The 23,851-nt window shown below is 56.0% G+C and overlaps 1 protein-coding gene across 2 annotated transcripts; it reads right to left on the reverse strand.

Moving 5' to 3' along the window:
* Positions 1-544: 544 nt before the first annotated feature.
* Positions 545-23,726, reverse strand: ADGRD2 (adhesion G protein-coupled receptor D2). 2 transcript variants are annotated; one of them, XM_040083463.1, is made up of 27 exons: positions 23,487-23,726; positions 23,246-23,365; positions 21,653-21,730; positions 21,503-21,563; positions 20,657-20,887; positions 19,860-20,513; positions 19,608-19,706; positions 19,039-19,124; positions 18,379-18,660; positions 17,195-17,306; positions 16,688-16,822; positions 16,291-16,411; positions 15,191-15,296; positions 14,931-14,986; positions 13,734-13,860; positions 13,521-13,624; positions 12,796-12,898; positions 12,458-12,611; positions 11,552-11,685; positions 10,841-10,956; positions 9,826-9,946; positions 6,591-6,632; positions 6,328-6,381; positions 5,874-6,015; positions 5,320-5,378; positions 3,753-3,783; positions 545-675 (listed from the first exon to the last, which is right to left on the reverse strand). In XM_040083463.1, exons 3-27 carry the CDS (start codon positions 21,698-21,700, stop codon positions 668-670), a joined length of 3,186 nt encoding a protein of 1,061 aa, XP_039939397.1. In that variant the 5' UTR covers positions 21,701-21,730; positions 23,246-23,365; positions 23,487-23,726; the 3' UTR covers positions 545-667. The 2 variants fall into 2 exon arrangements, with proteins under 2 accessions (XP_039939397.1, XP_039939396.1); XM_040083462.1 differs by lacking the exon at positions 545-675 and adding an exon at positions 2,543-2,753.
* Positions 23,727-23,851: the final 125 nt, after the last annotated feature.

The raw sequence follows: 23,851 nt of genomic DNA on the forward strand, positions 1-23,851 counted from the left end.
AAATCAGCATTTACTGTTGTCATAATCAGCAAAACCCCACCAGATTTTCTATGTTCTAAACACTCCAGAGGTAATAGGAGAAGAGGGAAGGAAAGCAGCGCCCAGCTGGCACGGGGCCAGGCCAGCCGGGAAGGAACCCAAGCAGGAGCAGGGAGAGGATTTTTGTCCTGAACGGCAGAAGATGCTATTGATGTCAGCTGGTTTAGAAAAGGCTCGAAGCCAGCTGCTGGCTTCCCTAGTGCATGTGCTCGGGGCCCAGCCCTGCCCCAGCTCAGGGGTGCTGCCATCCTCGCTGGCACGGGAGCGTGGGCGCGGCTGGACGGGCAAAGCTGGGCTCGTTCCCATCCCCCTGCTCCAGCTCCCCCGGCAGCAAGGAGAGCTCACGGCGGAGCAGGGCCAGCGCTGCCGGTGGGGCGTGGGGCGGCCCCGGGCCAGGCAGAGGCTGAGGAGCCGTGGGACCCCGAGCACAGGTACCTGCCTGTCCTGGAGAGGCAGCAGCAGACAAAGCCCCAGGAGACCCCACACTGCCCCTGCCTTGGTCTGGCTGCGCGTGGGGCTGGGACGGAGTGCAGGGTGACAGCTCTGCCCGGGCTGGAAGCTCTCCAAGGGAAGCCAGCTCCTCCGACCTGCCATCCTTCCTGCTGGAGGCTCATCACACAGAAACTTCTCAGAAACCTAAAGCAAAAGAGAGAAGGTCTCAGCTCTGCTGGCAGCAGGGGAGGACAGGGGTCTCTCCCAGGGCAGTGGGAGAACTGGTGGGATCCCACAGCACCAACCTGCTGCAGGACAGAGCTGTGGGTGCAGGTGGTGTCCTGCCTGTCAGTGGTAGAGCTCTGCCATCCCAGAGAAGGGATCCCCCTGCCCCTTTGGGGGGCTCTGAAACCTGGTCCTTGAACAGGGAGCCACAGCAGCCCCCAGCACAGGGCCATGGCTGTGGGGAAACCTCTTCCTCCCTGCTCAGTCACCCCTGAGCACAGCGCCCAGTGCTGAAAGCACAGAACAACGAGCTTTAAATGGGATTTAAGGAAAACTCCAGCTCTGCCACGGCAGGAAGCACCGGAGCCCCGTGGGCTGCATCTCCTCCCCAGGGTACACAGGGAGGGCCATGCCACAGTCAGCCCAGCTGGGCTGGCATGGACCGGGTCTGCATTTCCCCCCGTGACACTCAGGGCTTTCCTGGCTTTGAATCCCAAAGCCTCGTAAATTCCTTATTCTTTCAAACCAAGCTTATGTAACAAGGCATGGTGAGAGTTGCAGAATTACTCAGTATCGATCAGAGGAAGGCTGGGCTGTGCTGACAAGATCCATGTTGCTATGTGTGGCTTAGCAACATATAAATGTATTCAAACAGAATAATGAAATTATCGTGGGGAAACAAAGCAGCCATCACTTGAGGAGATGGAGGATGTGGAGGCCTCTTGGAGCCCTTGTTTGCCAAGAGAAGGAAGATGGGAGTTATTGTTTGTGCAAATATGTGAAGCGCCCCAGCCATGCCCTGCTCACAAAAAGTGTGTAATGACGCCAGGCAGGGCTCGCTGCACAGCACAGCTCCCTGCAGCAGGGCTGGAGCTCGTTACTGCACAACTGCTCCATGGGGAGCCCTTGTGGGGGGAGCCGTGCCTGGCTCTTGCCAAAATTGTGCTGCAAAACTCCCCACTCTCTGGTGCTGGCCCGGCATTCACCTGGATTTTATCCACCCTCGTCCTCACCCATCCCTCCTCCCCATGGACCCACAGTCTGTCTCTTGCACTTGGAGCCAGTTCAGCACCCAGAGTTCTCCCAGGAGTGTGGCTGAGGCCCTGGAGCGGAGAAGCGCTGGACCCCATCCCAGATCCAGCACCGCTTTCCTGGGAGAGACAGGGGGGATTCTCCTAGGTCTGTGCCACAGCTCCTGCTGGCAGCAGCACCATTGTCATCAGCTGGATGGCAGCTTTCAAATAAAGATATCTGGGGCTAAACATATCTCTCTTCCTTAAACTATCTGGAGACAAGGAGCAGAAGAGGGGGATGATCTGTGTCTGTGCTGGAATGATCCATCCCCATTCTGGCACCCAAGAGCTCCGCAGCGCTCTGCTCTGTGAACAGAACGCGAAGGCACACGCCTGTGTGAGGCTGAGCTGCCCTGGGGACCCCCTGCACCCCTGCACCTGGGCATTCCAGCCTTTTATTCTCGGCTTTGATGGCTGGAGGCACTTGTGGCTGAGCCCGGAGCAGCGGCGGGGCCGGCACCGGCGCTGTGCCGCCGCACAAACACAAGTGTGACAGGAGAGCTCTTCTGGCTCAAGATCTTCTCCTTCACCCCGGGCTCAAGCATTGCCCAGCCACAGGCGCAGCCTGGGGGGCTCTCAGGGAGGGTGGCCGTGCACAGCTTTCCTTCCACCCCTGGCCAGTCCCACGGCACAGACCCAGCCTGGAGCTCCATCACCCTCTGTGCAGACCTGCGCCTTTAAAACCACACTGAGGGCTCACCTGAGAAAATAAAACCAAGCTAAACAACCCACTTCTTTGCACAGCTGGAGTTTAATAACACACGTGGGTTATGAGGCACGCAGAGGAAGGTGAGGGTGGGTGGACAGAGCACAGATGCCCGTACTGGGTGCGGGTCTCGCTGCCTCTGAGGCCCCACTGCCGCTGCAGCTACTCCTGGATGCCACCATCTCTGCCTTTCTCGTGTGTCCAGTGTGGGCAGGAGAGCTGCACTGCTTCTGGGTGGCATCGTCTCGAAAATAGTCTGAGGATGCCCTGCTTAGACACTTCATGTGGAGCAAAATCAGAAACCTGCTAATGCACCGCTCGCCTTGACAAGAGAAGTTGTCACAATGCATGAAAAAATGCGATGGCTCCACCCCCGGTGTGTCCTCACTGCACTGTCTGCCTGAGGGTCCCCATCCAGGAGCTGCACTGCGAGTACCCAGCAGTGGTTTTTAAAGAAAATAAAGTGAAATGTGCTCCATTTGTTCCATTTGTACTCTGAGGAGCTGGGGACTTGCCCAGAGCCAGGCTGGGAGGCTGAGGAGGTAGCAGGGAGCTGCCATCCAGCAGAGCCCTGGGGCTTAGGAGGGATTTCTGGTTTTAATTCTACCCACCTCCATGGTGACATTGGCCTTTCTACAACCTGAAACAGAAGAAGCTAAATGGCTGCTCTTAAGCTCCTAAATCCAGCCCTGTCTGAATACCCCACCTTCCCCAGCTTCCCTTCTTTGGGATCACGGCACTCCCAGCACCCGCCAGTGCTTCCTGCTGCAGCTGCAGGTTTAAAACAGCCCGGGGCAGAAGGAGCTGCCGCCCCGCTGGAAGCAGCCCAGCAGCGAGGGATGCCAGTGCCTGCTGCACCCCAGGGAGCAGCGGGGCTGGGGCAGGCAGAGAGCTCAGCGCCAGGAGCCCGCAGGGCCCCTCTGCCCACGCCGGTGCCCCCGGCCCTGCTGGCACAGCCGGGCCCCAGCACTGGAGCAGAGGAGGACGGGCAGCAGGAAAGGGGCAGAGACACGGCGAGAAACCAGGCAGGTGCCCTGAGACGGGACCACTGCCGGCAGGGCTGCTGGGGCTCCGCAGCCCCCACCTCTCCCTCCTCTGCCCAGGGGAAGCTCCCACAGCCTGGCCAGGACAGGACCCATCAGGGCAGCTTGGAAACAACACAATTCCCGAAGCCTGAGCAGAAAGCAGCTGCCCTCCGGGCAGCCCTCCAGCACACAACCACAGGAACCACATCAACAGCAACAAAAACTACAGAACACGATGTAGGCAAAAGTTACCTGAGCATTTGAAGGCTGTCAGCTCTATGGCCTGGAAGAGGGGAGAGCACGTGTTAGCAGAGTGTGGCTCTGCTGGCTTTGCTGCCCAGCACCCTCCCTGGGGCCAGGCAGGGCTCCCCAGAACCCAGCCACGGTCCCAGCACGGAGCTGCTGCACAGCCTGGGAAGCAGAGCCTCCATCCCAGCCCCAGGGACCTGGCAGAGTGTGCCCAGGCACAGCTGCCCCTCTCAGCAGTGGGCAGCTGACACCCTGCTCCAAACGCCCGCTCTGGGGACCTTTCCAGCCCCGTGGTCACCCGCCAGGCTGGATACCGTGCTGGAGACCACAGGAAAATCCAGGAAAGGATGAGAGCACCCCTGTGCTGTGGTGGAAAGAGCCCACACCGTCTGCACTCCGTGCCTAAAGGATGGTTAATGCTCCGGGAGATGTGAAATTCCTACTCCCAGTCCAACAACAACAAAGATCACCAAACAACATTTAAAAAAAGCTGAAACACAAAGAACATCTTGTCTGTGTTTGTATCTTCAGTCGCTCGGTGTTTTGTCATTTTAAGTGTTTATGCAGCAAAGATACAGCAAAGCCCTCAGTGACCCTCACACAGAGGGAAGCACTTTTTGTCTTTGCCTACTCAGAAATGCCACGGCCTTGGCATTTAGGGGATCTGCTGCCTCCTAATGCCCCTGCCTCAGGGGTCCTTGGGCTAATCCCTGTGGCCCACGTCTCATATCTGGTGCCAGGAGCTCAGCCCTGACCCTGGTTCACAGCACCTGGCTGGCTGAGAAAAGCATCACCTGCGAGGGAGTCCTGGTGCTGTTCAGCACAAGGGGCCCGGTGCTGCGGCATTAACCACAACATAAATCATGAGAGATGGAAATATGGATTTTACTGAGTGGCTTCAGAACGATGTGCCAGCTATAGAAGTGTTATCTATTGGATAAATAAGAGCTGTCTCTGTGACATAGGTTTTCAAAGGATAAATATTAGAGAGGGAAAGAGAGATCCTTCAGTGAGAGACTCATGAAAGTAGTGTTGGATTTTAATCTGAGAAAATTACAGCACTTGTATGTCAAGTGCACAAGGACTGATGATCATTTCAATAGCAGGAGATGGAAGTGGGAGCAGAGTAGTCAAATTTAAATTGTTCCCTGCTTTAGGCAGTGCCTTGCCGAGCTCTCCATCCTGGTGCAGGCAGCACAGCCCTCCTGGGAGAGAGGAGACTTGCCCAGGGCACCTGCCCCACTGCCTGGTTTGATTTGCTGTCCTTGGGAAAGTCTCCTGCTTGATCCATACCAGCCTCAGTCTAGGGTTTTATGGCTGGAATTCAGCAGCACCTCGTGCTCCTGTAGGGCCCTGCTCCAAGCACCCTCCTGGTGTGGCAGCAGGGCTGGTTCCCTCGGGCTCAGGGGAAGCCTTTGCCTTGGGATCCCACTGTCCTGGAACCACCTCCTCTCCTGCCCTTGGAAGGTCCCTGCCCCGTTGTCCCCCCTGCCCAGGCTCAGGGGGTGTCCCTAGAGAACTGCTGTGCTCTGGGTGGGGTGAAGGTGGAAGAATAACAGATGTTACCTACCGGTCTCTCAGGTGACATGACTGATGAAATTGCCATGGGAATTTTGGCTCCAAAGTTTCCTAAAGGGCGAAGCAGCACAGTGAGTTCACAGACCAGAGAACAGAAATATTCATGCCTTCCCAAGAGCTCTGCGCTTTGTGTCCCCCACTGAAGCAAAGGGGCCAAATGGGTTCTCTGCATCACTGCACCCACAAACTGGCTGGAGAATGCAAAGCCTTTTTTCCATAAGCAAAAACCCCTATTTTCTACTGTCACCTTTGCCCCTCCTCCAGAAAATTAATTTTAAGACACTAATGTGGATTATTTTCCTCAGGAGAGTGCAATGCTGCCTAACATGCTGCCCACACCCAGCCAGGCTGCAGCCATGGACCTGACCCCCCTGAGACCCACGGGGACTCTGCTTTCCCCCCCAGCAGCAGCCCCTCTGCTCACACTGGCACCGTGTGCCAAGGAATCAACGCAGTGCCAGATGCACTGAAATTCGACTCCTGGGAATAACATTTTACAGTGTGTCACCACCCAGCCCGGGCTAACGGCAGAACCAATCCTCTTACCTTTGCTGGTGATGCTCTTCACTGGAGGGTCTTTCTGCACAGGGCTCGGCAGGGCGCTCTCAGCTGCAGGACTCAGCTTCCCTGTCCCCCAGGACGCCGTGTTTCTGGGACTGGATAAGTAGTTGATGGGATGAGAGCAGTTCTGTAATGACAGGGAAGAGACACAGGACAGCAAAAATTGCAACGAGCTACATCCAGATGCAACTTCAAAGATCTATTTCATCAGCACGGCTCTGGCTCCCACCCCACCCTGGCAGAGCAGGCTCTGCCTAATGGGGGTAGGCTATCTTTGGGTCTGTGTTGTCCAGCAAGACCGCAAAGGAGGGGGACAAAAGTGAAAAGTAAGATTTCCTTCCACCATCATCCCCTCAAAGCAGACCCAGGGTATAGCTGAGACCCTCCTCTGGTGGGTGGCTGATGGATGAAGGGGCAGCAGGAATCCCTTCCAGCTTACTGTGAACGAGAGCGCTTTCTTCTTGTCCTTCATCCTCTGGATGGCATTCCTCACCTGGAGCAGAGCAAGGATATGAGAGAGGGCCACAGCAGCTCTAGCACAGCTGGAGATGCTCCAGCACGTCATGGAGAAAGAGCAGCCACGGTTCCAGGAGCACAGTGGGGCTGTGCTGCCTCCGCAGCTGCCAGAGCCCAGCTGCCCCCAGATGCCAGCGCTGTGTGCTGCTGTGCCGAGTGACTGGATCCAGCTGGGGCATCCCTTACCTCGCTGTTGTAGATTGCGTAGACCAGGAATATGTACAGGCCCTGCAAGGGGGAGAGCAGAGCCAGGGTCAGAGGTGTACAGCGTGTTTGTGCCCCTCTGCGTGGAGCCAAGGGGCTGGAGGGGCACTGCAGCGGGTGAGGCTGGCACGGGGGGTGGGCACAGCACGGCCAGGGACAGCCAGGCAGGAAGGAGCCTCCAGGCTGTTCAGAGTCTGCTGCTCTCAGGCACCGAGGGGGCAGTGGCACCTGAGCCACCACGGAGCGCCGGGCACAGCTGTGTGAGGGATGTGCCCGGGGAGGGTGCCCAGGCCAGCCCCGGAGCGAGCATTGCCTGGGGCCACAGCCTGGGGCTAATTACAGCTCCAGACCGACGCCTCTGGCCTTAAAGCAGCCCTATCTGGCCCACCAGATTTATGTTATATCTGTGGGGCGTTTTGTTATCGCAGCTAGATAAATCAGCTGCAGCAAGAGATGCAATTCATCTTGTCTTCAAGGAGCCTCGCTCTCATCTGCGCGCTCTTGGCAGGCGCGATGGCAGCAGCCCCCTGGCACCGCGCCGTGACCTGTCCTTCAGCCAGCAATGCTGGTCACTCCCCCAGACCAGATTTCTGGCCAGGCTTCCAAGGCAGGTCTTCCTTGAAAGAATCATTCTGGATGAGCGTGGGGAGGGGGGAGCAGAGAGGTCGGCTGGGAGGAGAGCAAGGAAGGAGAGGAGGCCCAGCTGCAGCAGTGGGCGGGAGCGGAGATGCAGCTCTGGGGGAGCCCCTCCTGCCCCACAGCTCCAGCCCTGCTCCTGCCCCACAGCTCCACAGGCTCCCTCTCGCTGTTCAGTCTGGGCTCCTGCAGTGCCTGGCTGGAGATGGGGTTGTCACGTTTGGTGCCGACACACAGAGCAGCCTTGAAGGCAGGCTCGGGCTTCTGCAGGCAGACGGAAAGCAGTCAAACAAAAAACACCCCCAGCAACAGAACAACGGCACAGGACCCACACGTGAAGAAATACTCCGGCCTCAAAGGAAATTCCAAGTGATCCGTAGGACTGTCAGCAAAGGCTTTCTCTCAACTCTGCAGCTTCTCACCAGCATTTATTTCTCCTCTCTGGCAATCTGCAGATTGCCCTGAACTTGGTGATGAAGGGACAGCAGCAAAGGTGCACAGCACAGCCCTGTCTGTCCAGCCTGAGCCTGCGCTCCTCTCCCGCTCAATAACCCAAGCGTGGCATGAGGAGACACGGAGAGCTGGTGCTGTTTGGTTATCATTGCCGGGCCTCCTGCCACCCTCCCGGTACCCCTAAGAGCGGGGATGTGGAGAGGCAGCCCTTGTCTGGCCTTGGAACCTCCCATCCAGCCCCGACGGATGTGCGTGAGCAGCGCCCGGCTGCTGGAGCAGCGCCCGGCGCGGCAGCCCCGAGCAGCCACCCATCTCCCGGGCGTGGGGACAGCGCTGCGCCCACCCCGGGGAGCTGGGGACAGCCGAGCGTGCCCGAGGGGAGCCCCACCAACCCGCCCCGCAGGCACGAGCTGCGGCGGGAGCCAACTCCCACCGAGACGGAAGGAAAATGGGAGGTGGGGGTGGGAAACTCTCCAATCCCGGCGGGTTGGAGGGCAGCGCTCCCTTGGCTTGGATCCGCCGCAGTGGGATTTGTCCTCAAGCGCTGGGCAAGGGACCCTGGATACGCAGTGCCCCGAGCTGGGACCGGCCAGGGAATGCCCTTGGGCACCCGTGGTGCGGGCACAGGCTCAGCCCCGGGGCTGCTGTGCCCCAGGCTGTGCCCCTCAGCCGGCTCCCTGCTCGCACCCGCCTGCGGGGAGCTCACTCCGCCTTCCCCTCGGGACCGTGCTGCGAGTTCAGGGGTGCTCGGGGGTGTTCGGTGCTTCTCTAGCTCCATCTACAGCTGCCTTCTCTCAAGGTTTGCAAGGCCTCTGCTGAAGCTTTGATTCGCAGGTGGCAAGCACATGTTCCAGGAGGTTTTGTCACCATGTGTCCCTGAGTTCCAGATATTCCGAGGTCCTGGGAACAGTTCCAGCTTGGTGCAGAACTGAGCACTCCTGGCTGCTGGGATCTGCACAGTCTGCTTTGCTCCCTTAACCACACGCAGGCTGGTTAAAGCTTTAAAGCCTTTTGATGAAAACAGTAAACTCAGAAGCAAATATTAAGTGTTGCTTCATGCACCAGGTAACAATGTTGTTTCCTGCCTTCCAGAATTCCCTATTAACACTAATTCATTAACAACATGACTGCAATAACAGCAGTCATGGCCATGGCCCTGGAAGATACCAAGACAAGCAAAAAGCCTCAAAGATGTAGCCAGGTGATGAAGAGGAATGAAGAGTCTGAAGGAGACTATATGATCCACACAAGGTCTTGCAAGTCAGAGCTAGAAACAGCCCCCAAATACCCAGCTGTCCCAAGCAGGGCTCTGCTCACCAGACCACCAAGGCTGGCACCCCAAACACCCCAGTACAGCTGTCACTGGGCACCGGGAGCATCCCTGGGGAGAAGCTGCATGGCTGCAGACCACATGGATGTCCGAGGTAAAGGTTTTCAGTTCTTGATTCTCACTTCTTCCCCAGTCTCCTGCAGCAAAGCTGAACTCCAGGCAAGGGGAAGGTGGCTGTGCTCACAGGGGTCACAGCCTGTCCATGTGTGGACAGCAGCCAGATGGAAAACACCCATCCTGGAGCACACCCTCGGGGCAGCACTCAGGCACGCTGGGGCTGGAGGTGACCTTTGCTGGGCTCTCCAGCAGCAGCCCTGCTCTAACAGGGGCAGGGGCACCCAGGCCCAGCCCTGTCCCGCAGGAAAGAAGCTCATTTCCCAGATGCAAACAGCAGGAGGGATTCTGCCCCATTTGACTGCACAGGTGCCATCTTAATTACCCATTACACGAGCAAATAAAAACTCTAATGAGTTTGTAACTGCCGTTTTGAATTGAATCACCACATCGAAGTGAGAAAAACAAACACAAGAAACAAGGTTTGAACTGGAAACCTGTGGCCCCAGCAGGACACTGCAGGAGACTGGTGCTGAGGGCCCTTAGATGTACAAGGTTTTCAGAGTTATATTTTGTATCTTGGAAGGATGAAACGAGTTTCCTCAGACAAAACAGCCCAGAGGCTTGGGAAAGCTGGGCTGGCTTCAGAGCTCCAGCGTCCCTGGCCACAAGGACAGGTAGAGGCCAGGAGGGTGCAGGTGCCTGCCTGGCTGTGACCCGGGGAGCCACGGGGGCAGGACTCACCTGGAGGGAGTTCAGCACAATGAAGACATAGGCCCAGACGATGCTGAGGTGCACGAGGACCCCACACACCCAGGTGAGCCCCAGCACGGGCAGCAGCACCAGGACGGGTTTGGCCGTGGCCCTGGCGGGAGGAAGAGCTCAGGGTTACCCGGGCACATTTCAGACATGAAACAACACCGAGACAGTAGCTGGGGAACAAATTCCTCTGCAAACAAAATAAGTTAAGGCAGGAAAAACCAAATGTTTCACCTCCCAGAGGCCAGTGTGCCAGCCCTGCTCTTCATTTATCACTGCAAGTTAGCAAGAAGGGAGCTCTTTGACGTCATCAGCCATGAGAAAACGGCTATTTTCCCCCCAATTTCTGCTACAAGGAGGGTTTCTCTATTTGTTTTATTTGCACATGGATGTCACCCTGCCCTCCAGCAATGCCCTATCTTTGTGCTTCTGTAAATTTGGGAAAATTTATTTACGCTACAGGGGAACAATGCATGTCTAGCAGGGGTATCCGGCGCCAGCTAACAACAATAAAAATTCACAGAGCATGATAAAGTAATGACTCAGGCAGCAGTTTTTTAGAGGTCTCTCAGTATTGACTGATTACAGAAGTCCCCACTGCCTCTTCCCCGGTGTGTGTAGCCCCCACCAGCCTTGCTTTCAACCCAAGCAAGTCCCAAGCTTGGATTTCTGCAGGCACTGCCGAGGCTCTCCCGTCCCAAAGAGGTGAGATTTAGGAGTGTGAGTGCAGAGGGAGACCAGCACTGGCTCCCTAAGCTGAAGGTGCTGGCTGGGCTCCCCAGCTGGGGTTAGAGACTGTCTCTGGGTGAGACACAGTTACCCTGGGGGAGAGGATCCCCTCTGCCCCTTCTGCTCTGACTCTCACAGCTCTGTCTTTCACTTGGCCCAGCTTCTCTGGGCAACCCATGCCAGTGCCTGGCCAGCTTCAGTGGAAAGGACTTCTTCCACGTGAAATGCCACATATTTCACACCCAGAGCAGCCAGGCCCTTCCCTGCTCACCAGATCTGTGTTCCAATCTGGTTCTCCAGGCTGCTGTTGGGCGTCAGCATCTTGGACCTCCTGCGAGCGCTGGCCACAGTCACCATCACCACCCGGAGCAGCACGAAGGTGTTCACCTGCCGGGGCAGAGCTGCTGCACTCAGCGACAGACACTCGTTCTGGAGCCTCAGCTCCAGTGGGTGAGACCTTTCTGCTGGAGCTACTGTCAGAACTTGGGGACAAATATCGCTACCAAGAAAGCAATGAAATCAAAAGACTTCACAGAGCCATCTACACACGTACGAAATCTAGGAAACTTATCCCAAAACTTCTCCTAGAGAGTGTCTTCCCTGTTAAAGTTCTATTCTGGACCCCATAAACACTGGACCCTTTTCTGCTGCTGTGTTTTGTATAACGATATTTCAAGGATGTAGATGTTATGTATTAAAATCAGACCTTTAGCTAAGGCAGTGTCACACACGACACATCCACATTCCTAACTGAGCAGCCAACCAAGAACTGGCCAGCAAAATTTCCTAAAGCACTTTTTTCCTATCAAAAAACTTCCTTGATTAAAGCAATTTACTTGTGTTGTAGAAGCCTATATAAAGCAAAACAACATTTTTTCCTCTAAAAGCAGCAGGCACAAAGAGCTGCACCCCTGACTCTACATTGCTTTTCTAGGACCAGACCCAAAGGAGTCCCACCTTCCCAGCTGGGTTTGGCACTTACAGCCAGGATGAAGAGCACTGGCCCCACGAAGGCCCAGATGGCGTTGGTCTGCACGCTCAGCCAGCAATGGTTGGCCGCCACATACTTGTTAAAGGAGGTTGCAAGGGTCACCCCCACGATAAGGACTGGGAGCCCTGTGGAAAAACCCACAGGTTAAACCCCAGGAAATAGCAGAGATGCCCCGTGCAGGGGCACTGAGCACCAGACAATTGCTTCAAAACCCCCCCGACCAGACAGACTTCAGCGTGAGCCTCCAAAACCCCACGAGCAACATCAATTCTCTGCAGCTGAAATCTGTCCTGGCTCAACACAGCCAGATTTACAAGCTGTCAGCATCTTTCTCTGAGGTATAAAGTATTCCAAGTCCTGAGTCCTGACCAAAGCAATTTATTCCTCAGATTGCTTTTTTAACAAAATGGACAATCAAAGACATAAACCAATCCAAAATACTTGAAGTGGTTGCCCAGTGTCCAGCTAGGTGTGTGCTCTTTGAGCAGCACATCCCTAAAAGAGGCTCCTCTTTGTCACAAAACTCAGCTTATTCAAATAATTCTATGTCCCTAAAGGGCTCCCACAGAATAAAAGGTGCTTACTGAGGAACATATATGTATTTAATTATATCAGACAATGGTGATGCTCTCTGTGAACAAGAACTCACCATAAATCTCCTCCTCCATTTTTTTTACTGAACTCCTGGATTTACAAATATAACAGAAATTCTACTTAACTTATTACTCTAAGACTAGCAATTCGACAAATAATTCAGGAGAGCCTCTGCAGGGCACCGGCACCTGGTTCTCATATTAAATTAAATCAAACAATTATGCATGTTTCTTATTAAAACTTTCACTGGAAAAGAAAAAGAATGTTTTCCTGAGGACCCAAGGCAGAGGAGTGTGCAGATACCCCAGCCTGTCACGTAGTAGAACTTCATTCTCCTGTCTTCGCTCATGTTGACTGCTACCACTTTGCTCCAGAGGAGAAGCCCCTCTACCAGCATCCATGAGAAGGCTGCCATGAAGAAGAGATGCAGGAAGGCAGTGACCACGAAACACAGCTCCTGCAGAGGAGAGAAACCACAACTGCACCACGTGCACGTGTGCATCTCCAAACAGAGAGACAATTCTCCCCTAGGTGCCCGTTACAGGTAACTAACGAAGGGTTTGTACTTCTGTTCTGTTACTCTGACAGTGACGCTGGAGCCTGGGCACATGGGCTGAGAGGGACATTCCTGCTGGGCTCACCTGGTTGGGCTTGGCCAACTCACTGAACATGAGCAGAGCTTCTCCTGCAGCCAGAGCAAAGATCAGGTTCTTGTGCACAGTTGTTCGTTCACTCTTGGGGACGCTGGGGAGGGAGAGAGGGAGCCCTGAGCTGCAGGCAGACAGAAGGGTGCACGACGAAAGGATCCTCCCCGTCCTCTCAGGCTGCGCAGGGAAATTTCTGCCTGGGAAATTTGTGGTCTCTCTCCCACCCACTGCAAAGAGGACAGTATGGGGCAGAGGACAGCCCTGCTGTGCAAGCCCTTGGTGCTGGGGACACTCGGCCGTGGCTCCAGGGAGCAGCAGTGAGGGATGTGCGGAGGGAGCACTGCCACGCTCACGAGGCAGATCTCTGTGCTTGCCAAGTGACACAGGAGGGTTGGCAATCAAAGAAACAGTCCTCGCTCCATTTATTTTATAAAAATTAATTCTAGCAGAGCAGCTTTTATAGTAAACACCGTTAGCAATTGATGAAAGTCTTCCCACAGACGCCCAGGTGTGTGCACAGATCAATGAGCATCTCCACAGAAACACAGAGCCCCTCTCCAGCCTACAACAACCACTCCCCTCTGCCACAGGGCAGCTCCCACCTCTCCCCACGCACCTGCATGGCCCCACGCTGACAAAGGACACTTTGAGAAAGGCTCTGAAGTAAAATATCAAGTAGAAAATACAGAGAATGCCACAAGTGTCCAGGTTTTTCTTACCGAACTACCAGGAACAAGATGAAGGTGACTATCAAGGCACAGAAGGAAACTCCACACCCAATAAAAGTCAGAGTCTGCAGTGTGAGCTCCTCCGTGGTGGTCCTCTGCTCCAGACATGAAACAACAGAAGACACAAATCCCTGATGAGTTAAGCACAACAGCTGGTAGTCCCAGCATCCACCCCACAGCAGCCGAGATGGGCTCCTCACATACCTGCTGCTCGTACACCTGCAGCAGGATGGCAAAATTTGTGCTGTGGTTGCAGAAACAGGCAGTGGAGTCTGGGAGAGACATCACCACAGAGCAGCCGGCTGTGGACCACATCCCACCAGCATCTGGGCTAACGTGCAGCAGAACCAGAGAAAACACACAGAAATTACCTTTCACTTCCACAGAAAGCCAGGGCAGGATGGGAATTCCATTCTCCCAGAAAAAGCAGAGTTTAAAGGAGGAAGATGAGGATATCAAAGACAGGTCTTCACGTGGGCTTCCCTGTGGTTCACCCTTTGTCTCAGCAGCTTTGCCTCATCCAGTAGGCTCGCAATGAAAATAAGTCTGGTGTCAATGTGTGCATTAGAGTGGAGTCATCACAGCTTCAGACAAAACCCAGCTCCTGCACGGCTCTGGGAAGAGCCCCCTGCACAACCCCTTCCCCGAGAGCAGCCCTGGGCTGGCTGTGTCTCACTCTGCCCGCCAGCTCAGCGTGCCACAAAGCCAGCACGGTGCCACCGGGCTCTGGGCGCTCAGGACAAGCCTGTCTCCTGTCTCCTGTCTCAGCCACCAGCAACGTTCCCATCTGAACCCCCTGGGCAGGGCCCGTGGCTGCAGCGCTGCCCCCACTGCCCCCTGAGCCTCCCCAGCACCACAGGGAGGTCAGGACCAGAGCAGGGCTGCTTTGGACAGTAACCAGCTGTTTCCAAAATCACTTCCCGCCTTCCCCAACCTCGTCCATGCCTGCTACAAGTCTGGGACTCTAAGGAGGTTTTTTCACTTGAATGATTTAATTACCAATCCGTAATATATCACAGCCTCAGTGTTCTCACCACAGTGACATCCAGCAAAAACACATCCCAGTGCCAGGCAGGATTTATGAGGCTGGGAGTCCTGCACGTCTTTGGGGCACGTATCTTGGACTAACTCTTCTTCATCACAGGCAACAATCATAATTAACTAGGGCTTTCCATTTGAGTTGTGTATACCTCATTAAAGGTCACTTGCTTGTGAGTGACTTCTCCAAAGGAAATCTTCCCAGGAAAGCATTCTGCTCCAGCAGACAGGGCATGTCAGCATGCAAAGGAGGCAAAAAATTCCAGATCGCTACTCTTACCATTACATTTCTATTGAGATATTTGTTTTTCCAGTGGAAATAAAAAGCTCATAAATCTGGGGGCCCAAACTGAAACAAGGCACCTGAGGCTGAAGTTCCAGAAGGCACAGACGGGCCCCACCAGAGCATTGGGCAGGTCCTGCAGGCGGAGAGGGGAGAGAAGAGGTCACACAGCCGCGCACACACGGGGGCTGCGGGTCACTCGCCTGGCTGGAAGGGCACAGCACAAACCCCTCCCCAGGGACAGCAGCCAAGGCGAGAGCCCTCAGCCCGAGGCTCTGAGGGCTGAGCCGTGCCCGGGGACAGCTGGCTCAGCGCTGGCAGGGGGCGTCCCCGCGGGTACCTGGACGCGGTGCTGCAGGCGGTAGCGCACGGACGTGCTGATCTCCTGGTGCCCGCTGAGCAGCGTGGACGAGATCACAGCCGTGCCCACCGCGGTGCTCGGGGACCTGCCAGGGAAAGGACGCTGCTCACGGGCACGGGAGGCGCAGGACGTGCTCGAGAAACGGGATGTCCCAGTGCAGGGAACAGCTGCAGAGGTCCGGGTCCTGCTGGAGAGCCTGGGCACGGGGCAGGACGGACCCGGCGGAGCCCCAGCACGGCCCCGTCACTGCGGACGGCTCTGGAGCATCCCGAGCGTTTCGGCAGCGCAGCACAAGGGCGGAGCGGGCGCGGCGTGCGCGGGATGTGATGTGCGGGATGTGCGGGATGTGCGGGATGTGATGTGCGGGATGTGCGGGATGTGATGTGCGGGATGTGCGGGATGTGATGTGTGGGATGCGCGGGATGTGATGTGCGGGATGTGATGTGCGGGATGTGCGGGATGTGATGTGCGGGATGTGCGGGATGTGATGTGTGGGATGCGCGGGATGTGATGTGCGGGATGTGCGGGATGTGATGTGCGGGATGTGCGGGATGTGATGTGCGGGATGCGCGGGATGTGATGTGCGGGATGTGCGGGATGTGATGTGCGGGATGTGCGGGATGTGATGTGCGGGATGTACGGGATGTGATGTGCGGGATGCGCGGGATGTGATGTGCGGGATGTGCGGGATGTGCGGAATGTGCAGGATGTGCGGGATGTGCGGGATGTGCGGGCGGCCATCCCCACCTAGTGTCGGGAGCTCCGGGAGCGCAGCGGGCCCGGCCCCGCTCCAGAGCCACCGTCTCCAGGGACACCTCCTGCCCAGCCAGAGCGGACCCTGCCCAGCCCCGTGGGCTCTGCTCCACCCCGGCAGCGCCGGTAACTCCCGAGCTAGGCAGAGGCACGCAGGAGAACCCGCGGGCACCTCAGCGTACAGGCAGCCCCAGGGTGAGGGCAGAGACGGATCAGGATGAAGGCGACCCCAAAACCGGGGCAACGACTCAATGCAGGTTTGGGAATGAGCTCTTCTGTGGCGCTGAGGGCAGGCCTGGGGTGCGGGGGGGTTCTGTTTCACTCACTTCTGTCCCCCACCAGAGGCGGCCACGTCCTGGGACACAGCCCTGGTGCCGCTGCCGGACAGGCCACGCTGCAGGGAGCCGTAGCCAAACCACAGGTTCTTCACTGTGACTCTGCGGAGACCTGGAGGGACAGAGCACGGGGACAGGGACAGAGCACAGGGCTGCAGGGACACCGCTGCCCTCATCTGGGGGTGATCCTGGGGGCCCAGAACGCCCTCAGCTCCGAGCTGTGTCTCTAGAGGGGCTGTGCAGAATCTCCCCCCCACAGCCCCTCTCCCTTTCACCAAGGGCATCCCCTCCCCACTTCCGCAGACCTCACACAGGCGAGATAAACAGTTTGTGCCACTAAGAAAGGGGATGCAGAAGTACCAGGGGAAGCTCAGGCGTCATAACAAACCTCTGGATTTCAGCCTTTGCATTTCTTCTGCGGGAACTTCGATGAAATCATGCCTGCCTTTCTCAGGGGTCCGCACCACGTATGCCTCAGCACTCAGCTCCTGCTCGCTCAGCTCCAGCTCCCGCACCTCCATCCCTGTGCACAGGTAAAACCAGGTGCTGAACCAGGGTTCAGCCTTCCTCCAGGGCTATGCTACAGCAAAGTACCACAAGGACACTATAATCCCAGCCAAGAGCCACCGCAGCAGCAGACAGGGCCCCTCCTGTGCAAACCGTGGGCGTCTGGGCTCAGTTTCTCCCATGCCCAAAGGTTTCTTACAATCCTCTTGCAGTCCACAGCATGAGAGGTGCCCCCACCCTGGGACACCCTGCACAGAGGAAAGGGGGAGCAGGCTGCAGGGCTGGCAAGAGCTGAGCCAGAGGAGAGGAGCCAGGAGCGGGTTTGGACAGGGAACTGGACAGGGTGACTGATCTGCGTCTTGGTGGGATACCCTCCAGTGCCACTCACCAATATTCCTGTGCTGGATTGTGATCTTTGTCCTCTCTGGGGTCAGCAGTGGCACCAAGAGTGACATCATTCTGTCACAGAGCTCCACCACAGCCATGGGCCCCCTGATAACCTGCAAGCACAGACAGAGCAATGGAAATCGGCACCATCAGCCCTCCCTGCCCACAGCTCACAAGAGTTCCCTTAAATGTTTGATCCTTGGCAGGAAAAAAAAAGAGAAGTAGGGACTCAAGGCTTTGGTTTTGATTTCTGTGATTTCTTTACTGAAGGATGTTCCCAGTTCCTTCAGCAAGGAGACGAGTCTGGCAATGAGGGAAACTTGCTGTTCTGAATAAAAATCCATTAAAACAGCATGGAAATAAATAACTAAATGAACTTCTGGAAAGAAAGACCTTTAGACTTGACTCCTGATTTTCACAAAGCTGTAGAACAACCATCTGCTCTTCCTGGAATAGGTTTCACCCAGAAATAGACTCTGCAGCTGAAGGGCAGCAGAAGAGCGGCCCCAGTGCTGTGCTGGATGCACAAAGCCACCCCAGTAGTGCACAGCTCCCACCCTTCTCCCTGAGCAGATCATCAGCTGCACCAGTTACACCAGGCCAGCGCTGGGTCTGTGCCACTGGGGAGAAGCTGGGAGTGACTGTGGCCATGGAGACATGAGCTACTGTGAACAGTGAGGCAAACTCTGAACTGCTCAGCATCCTTTAATCTCTGGATATCCCTGGCTGGGTTCCTGCAGCACTGGCCGGGCCAGACACTGTCACACATTTTCCAGAGACAGGTGGAGAGTGCAGACCTTGCACCAGGCACAAAACCCACATGTGAGCATGGAGAAAAACCTCTCAGGGGTGGGATGGTGGAAATCCCTTATGCAAAGCCTGAGGGTGAGGGGTGATGATGCCAAACAGCTCCCTGGCAGCCCATCCACAGAAAACACAGCACACTGTAGAGGGAAGGGCATTGCCCTGCCAGACATCAGGATGTGGGAGCAAGGAAACTCCTCAGCACCATGAGAGCACCGTGAAGAGGCTCCATGGCCGTGCTTGCAGCATCTTCACACGCTCGAGTACGGCCACAAAGGCTGCAGGTGACCATGCACGGACAGCATGACCAGCCTGTGGTGCTGCAGCAGGCCAGGGATGAACAGAGGAGGCACGCAGTCATCGGACTGGTGACACCATTACCTGGCTGATCGATGACCATGTCCCAGTATTCTGCTCTTCCAGAATTAACTCAGTTATTTCCATGTAGTACTGGCCCAACCGCTCCAACACCTCCAGCTCATCTCCCTCTTGGATTTCCATATGTGACACTTGGTTTAGTAATTGAAGCACTGCAAGGAGGTCAGACGGCTCAAGCACGGGCACTTCTCCTTCTCTCAGAACTGTTGCCAAGATATCAAGAGCATCAAGAGCCACAGAGAGGTTCATGTCTTGCACACCAGTCGTGAAGACACTGTCAGGAATCTGTCATGGAATAGATGGTTTAGTTCAGTGCAGAGCCCTGACTCTCCCTGATCATCAGCTGTGCCTTGGCAATGCCCTGCATGCCCTTGCTGGCATCAGGACACCCGTCTGGCCAACCAGGAATATCTTGAGGGAAGGGATCTCTTGTCCAAACTCCCGTCCTCAGTGAGAGGAATGAATCTGAAGCAACACTGCTTGTTTGATCACAGCAGAAGTTACAGCTGTGTTGGTCACAATCTCCCACAGCGGCTGAGGAAAGGTCCCAGGCACAACTGCTGGCAAAGTGACCTCAAAGAGCACCAGGTGCCAGCACCTCCACCCCAGCAGCTCCTGCCTGCTGCAGGTGCCAGCTGCCACTGCTGGGGCTGCAGGACTCACCACAGTCCTCACTGCAAGGCCGTTCACGCAGCGGGCGAGCGAGCGACTGGACTCCAGCTGAGCTCTTTTCAGTTGCCAGTACGCATCTGGGGACAAAGCAGAACCAGAACCACTGCTGTGGTGTCCAACAGCATGGTTAACACAGGCCACGTTCACAGCCTGGGCAATGGTCCTCAGATGGTGGCTAAGTCTGCAGGACAGGCAGGACAAGGAGACTGCACAGCTGTATTTTATTTTTAGCACAAGATCCCATCTGGAGAGACAATTTCACTCTCCTTTTCTGTCTCTTCCCATGCTTCCCTGGCCAACAAATGTGGGAATGCCTGGATTGGGAGGCACTCACAGCACTGCACCCAGAAGCCATGGAAGGTGCAGCACCACTGCTCAGCTGGGGGAGAGCCAAACCCCCTGCCAGAGTGCAGGCAGCTGGAGCAAAGTGCCAGCCCTGGAGGGTTTGTACGAGAGCCCTTTGGAGCAGGGGCCTCCCCATCCCTGGCCACCACCCCAGGCAGGACCTCCAGGAGCGCGTGCAGTGGCAGCCATGCATAAATAACCAACAGATGCTGTACCCTTGCTGTAGCGACAGAGGAAAGGCAAAGTCTGCAGACAAGACGCATAACTGAATCCACTGCTGCCAATTTCCAAGACTCTGCATTCCTCAACAGGCCCTGTGGAAACACAGGCAGACAGAAGGGTCTCCCAGGACACGCCATCCCCAGCAGGTATCCCCTTTCCTGCTGCGATCCACAGGCCCTGGTACAACAAACACCGTGGGCTATGCCTTATGAACCAGGACAGTAGCCACGAGGATAGAGACTTACCAGGGCAAAGGAGCTGTGTGGTCACTGCCTGAACGGTGCTCTCCACTTCCAGGGCGTTTGAGCTCCACCCAAAAACAAGGTCTTGCTCTACCACCCAGCACGAGCGAACTTTCTCAATCTGCTCGGGGCTGAGGACTTTCTGCCAGATGTGCAAGTCAGTGATGTTCCCACTGAAGGACTCCTTCGCCCTGAAGGTGCCTCCCAGGGAATCTTGATCCTGCCCAATGATGAAGGTCCCCTGGCCAAAGATGGCCTGGGGGGCAGCTGGCCCCGCAGAACACAAACCACTGGCAGACGCTCTCCTTTTCCCATCAGCATAGATGGCCCAGGTGCCATTCTCCTGCTGCCAGGTGACGCAGAAGTGATGCCACCGCCCATCAGCACGGAACACAGGCAGGTAAGGGGAATGGTGCCCGTGGACTATGAGAGCAAAGCGAACAAAGCCTTCCTCATCCACACAGCCACGGAGCTGGAACTCGTTGATGAACGCGGGCACGGCGTAGGAGAAGACAGTAGCGATGTCCTGGGTCCTGGTGTCCCACTGGAGGTGGGCACAGACTGTGACAGCAGGCAGTGCCGGGAAGTCAGAGAGCACCTTCACGTATTTTGTGTCTGTTTTGTCTCTGAATACCAGGACTGGTACAGTGTGGCCACCTAGAAGGAGAAATTTCAGTCAGCAGAAAGGAAGACGCATAGGCCAATAAAGTGACAATAAAAAAACAAGGGACAACTTCTCCAGTCATATTTTTCAGAATGTCTAAATCATCTCTAAATAGCCCGTGTCCAGTCATACTCACGTCTCCTCTTTGTTCTGTGCAGGACACCGTCCCTTTCCTTCAGCCACACAGAACCTCTGATGTGGTGGGACTGCAGCAGTTTGCTGAAGGAGCCTTGCTCACTGTCCTGGGGTTCAAAGAGCAGCTGAGCAAAGCGCTGCTCGCAGTACCTGTCAGCTTGCCACCAGTCCAGAGCAGTGGCCACATATTCATACGTGTGTCTTGGGGTCTCAATTGTGACAGGAGCAAAACCTGGAGAAAGACACACATCGCACGGGGAAACAGAGAGCCTCTCCAGCCCACTGTTCAAAGCACTGCCTCGTGCATCTTGGAGGAGCTGCTGGCAGGAGCTCATCTCCCCGTGCAGCCCTTGGGACGGTCGGTGGGCACAGTGTGACAGACGAGCTCAGACTACACTGGAGCTGAACTGAGGGATGCGTGTGACTGCGCCCCGGCCCAGGCTGGAGCTGGGTGCACTCCCGTGGGACACACAAGGCTCAGCGCAGAGGAGAAGCTCCCTCTGCCATGCCTAGGGATGGCCCCCGGAAAAACTTGTTCAAAGCAGTTATGTAAAAACAACTTTTCTTGCTTTGTCCCCATTTCCCAGCTCCTCCTGGCTTCTGCACATGCAGATGCAATTTGCAGGCACAAAATAATCTGTTTGGTTTGGAGCTGCAGTGGGGCACAGAGCAGCAGCTGAGCAAACAGCCTGGCAAATACCAGCTCTGCAAACAGCATTTTAGGCACAAAACAGGATAATAGAAAAAGTTCCTTTACCTTTGTTTGCACCACCAGACAAAACCTTTTGTTTCTCTGTGCTGGATATTGCTTGTAAAACACATAGAGGGTGCTGATAAAAACACTAACCTTTAGAAGTCTGGTTCTTGGCAAGGGCTGCAAAGGCAAGGAGACTCCTAGACAGACCAACCTGGTGGAGAGGATGTGTTGAAACATTCAGAGAAACATTAATATTATCTCAAATACCCAGAATAATAAAAAACAACCTGTAATACTCACTAGAAAGCGGAAGAACCAAGAATCAGGTCTCAAGTGTCTCCTAAACATGCTGACCAGCTGGGAAGATTTCACCCTTTGCTAGAATAAATAAAATATCACTGGAGATGCATCACGGAGACAGAAGCGTTCTGCAGAAAGCCAGTTCCCTGACCATGCTGCTTTCCTCAGAAAGTCTCGAAACGAAAAGGAGAAAATGACTCCCTCTGAAATATCTGTCCTGAATAGTATCTTATCCAAAGAACTCCCAGATCTTCTTGAAGAACTTAAGGTCTCGGTTTAACATTTGTTTGCAGGATACAAAATAATTAAGCATAAAACATAGAGATGTGCAATATTAATGATCAGGCAAGATCGCAGAGCCTCTTCATCCGCACTAACTAAATAAAAGAGCCACCATAAATGGCATCATTAAACAGTGTTGCATCACTGGCAGCTTTTCTTGTTGCCTTCAAAACCTTCAGGACCAGAGCACCAGAACAGCCCTGCAGAGCAGTAAATCCAGCCTCCGTGAGCCCAGAGCCCAGCATCACGGAGCCATCCCGAGGAGCTGCCAGAGTCAGGGCTTGGCAGTGAGTCCCCATCTCCCCACCTCTGCCCCAGCGGGAGGAAACCCTGAGTGCACGGCAGTAAAAACCTAGTAAAATCACCGACGAGGGTACGTAAAGACACAAGATGGAAACAGGCAACGCCAATGCAAACAAGCCCTAAAGCTCTGGGCACTGGCATCACCGGCTGCGAGTGATCTCTGCTCTCAGCGGGCGCTCCCGTGGGCGCTGTAAAAGCACATTTAAGCACTTTGCTGCTAAGGGACTTCGGAGATCCGCTCTGCAGCCCGGGCCCCGTGTCCACAGTCTTCCAAAGTTCAGCAGTGACTTTGGAAACACCGAGCACGGCTCTTGGCTCTCCAGGCAGAACTATAAACCTGATGGGTGAGAGGGAGCCACGGCACCGCCAATCTGCCGCTCCTCAGCCTGAATCCTGCAGCCTCAGGTGTCCGGAGCCCGGTTTGGGCAGAAAAAACAGGGCAGTGGGGAGCGCCCGGTGAGCCAGCTGGGAGAGCGCAGTGTCCCTGCGGGGAGAGCCCAGTGGCTCAGGGCGCCCCGGGTCTGGGGCCGCCAAGCTCCGGCACGGCCACGGCGGGACAAGGGCGACAGCCGGGCGGGGCGCGGCTGCGGTGTCCGGAGCAGCGGAGAGCGGGGACAGCGGCCGGTCCGCTCCGTGCCCAGCTCCGCGGGACCACGGCTCCGCACCCCGCTCCGCACCCCGCTCCTCACTCCGCATCCCGCTCTGGGGGACCACAGCTCTGCACCCCGCTCCGCACCCCGCTCTGCACCCCGCTCCTCATCCCGCACCCCGCTCCGCACCCCGCTCCTCACTCCGCATCCCGCTCTGGGGGACCACAGCTCTGCACCCCTCTCCGCACCCCGCTCCGCACCCCGCTTGTCGCTCCGCACGCCGCTGGGCAGCGGGACGGCGGCTCCGAGTCCCCGGGGCGCTGCTGGGCACCCGCACCCCACGGCCCAAGCTCACCCCACATCGCGCCCCGGGACGCCCCTCCAGCCCACCGCATCGCCCTGACAGCAAAGCACTCACAACCCTCCCTGCTCCGCTGTGCCAGCAGCACCGGGATCTTCTTCCCCGGCCGTCACTGCTCCGTAGAAGTCTCCAATAAACCTTCCCAGAAAATGTGGCGCATGATCATGGCAAAGAAATCTGGCGGTGGGGGAGTGACTCGGGATCCTCACAGTAGCAAGAGCCCAAAACAGCCCAGGCGTGCAGGCAAAGAGGGACAGGTCTGGAAATGTCCAGTGGGTGCCTGGTGCAATGTCCTCACCGAGCAGCTTCAGCGTTCCAGCATTTCCTCACTCCGGGGCCTGCAGCTGCCCCGGGGAGAACGCCAAGGCTGGGGGGTCCAGGTCACCCCCATGGCTGTGGCAGTCCCCACCTCACCAGCCAGAGCTGCTCCTTCGGGTGATGCCCACTCGCTTTTGCTACAGCAACGGACAAGCAGTTCCCACTCCTCCCGTCACAGTAAATGCTTGAATCACACCATGGATTCACCAGCAACTGGCTTTTGTTCTGCAGGGTCTTCGCCTGGGAATGAAGGCAATTTTCCCATCCCAACGCCTCTGCTCTCGGCAATAAATCTCCCAGGGAAGAATGGACCTTGGAGGCAGCTGCTCTGGGCTGCTTAGTCAC

This window comes from Hirundo rustica, chromosome 20 (genome assembly GCF_015227805.2).
Source record: "Hirundo rustica isolate bHirRus1 chromosome 20, bHirRus1.pri.v3, whole genome shotgun sequence".
NCBI lineage: Eukaryota > Metazoa > Chordata > Aves > Passeriformes > Hirundinidae > Hirundo > Hirundo rustica.

Excerpts from the sequence above, each read along its gene's own strand:
- ADGRD2 (XM_040083462.1), bottom strand. The coding sequence starts at position 21,700 with ATGTTTAGGAGACACTTGAGACCTGATTCTTGGTTCTTCCGCTTTCTA. Across the intron at positions 19,125-19,607 it reads CCTCTGTCGCTACAGCAAGG|ATGCGTACTGGCAACTGAAA; the intron begins GTACAGCATCTG and ends CTTTGTCCCCAG. Across the intron at positions 2,754-3,752 it reads GACAGCCTTCAAATGCTCAG|TGTCTAAGCAGGGCATCCTC; the intron begins GTAACTTTTGCC and ends CTCCACATGAAG.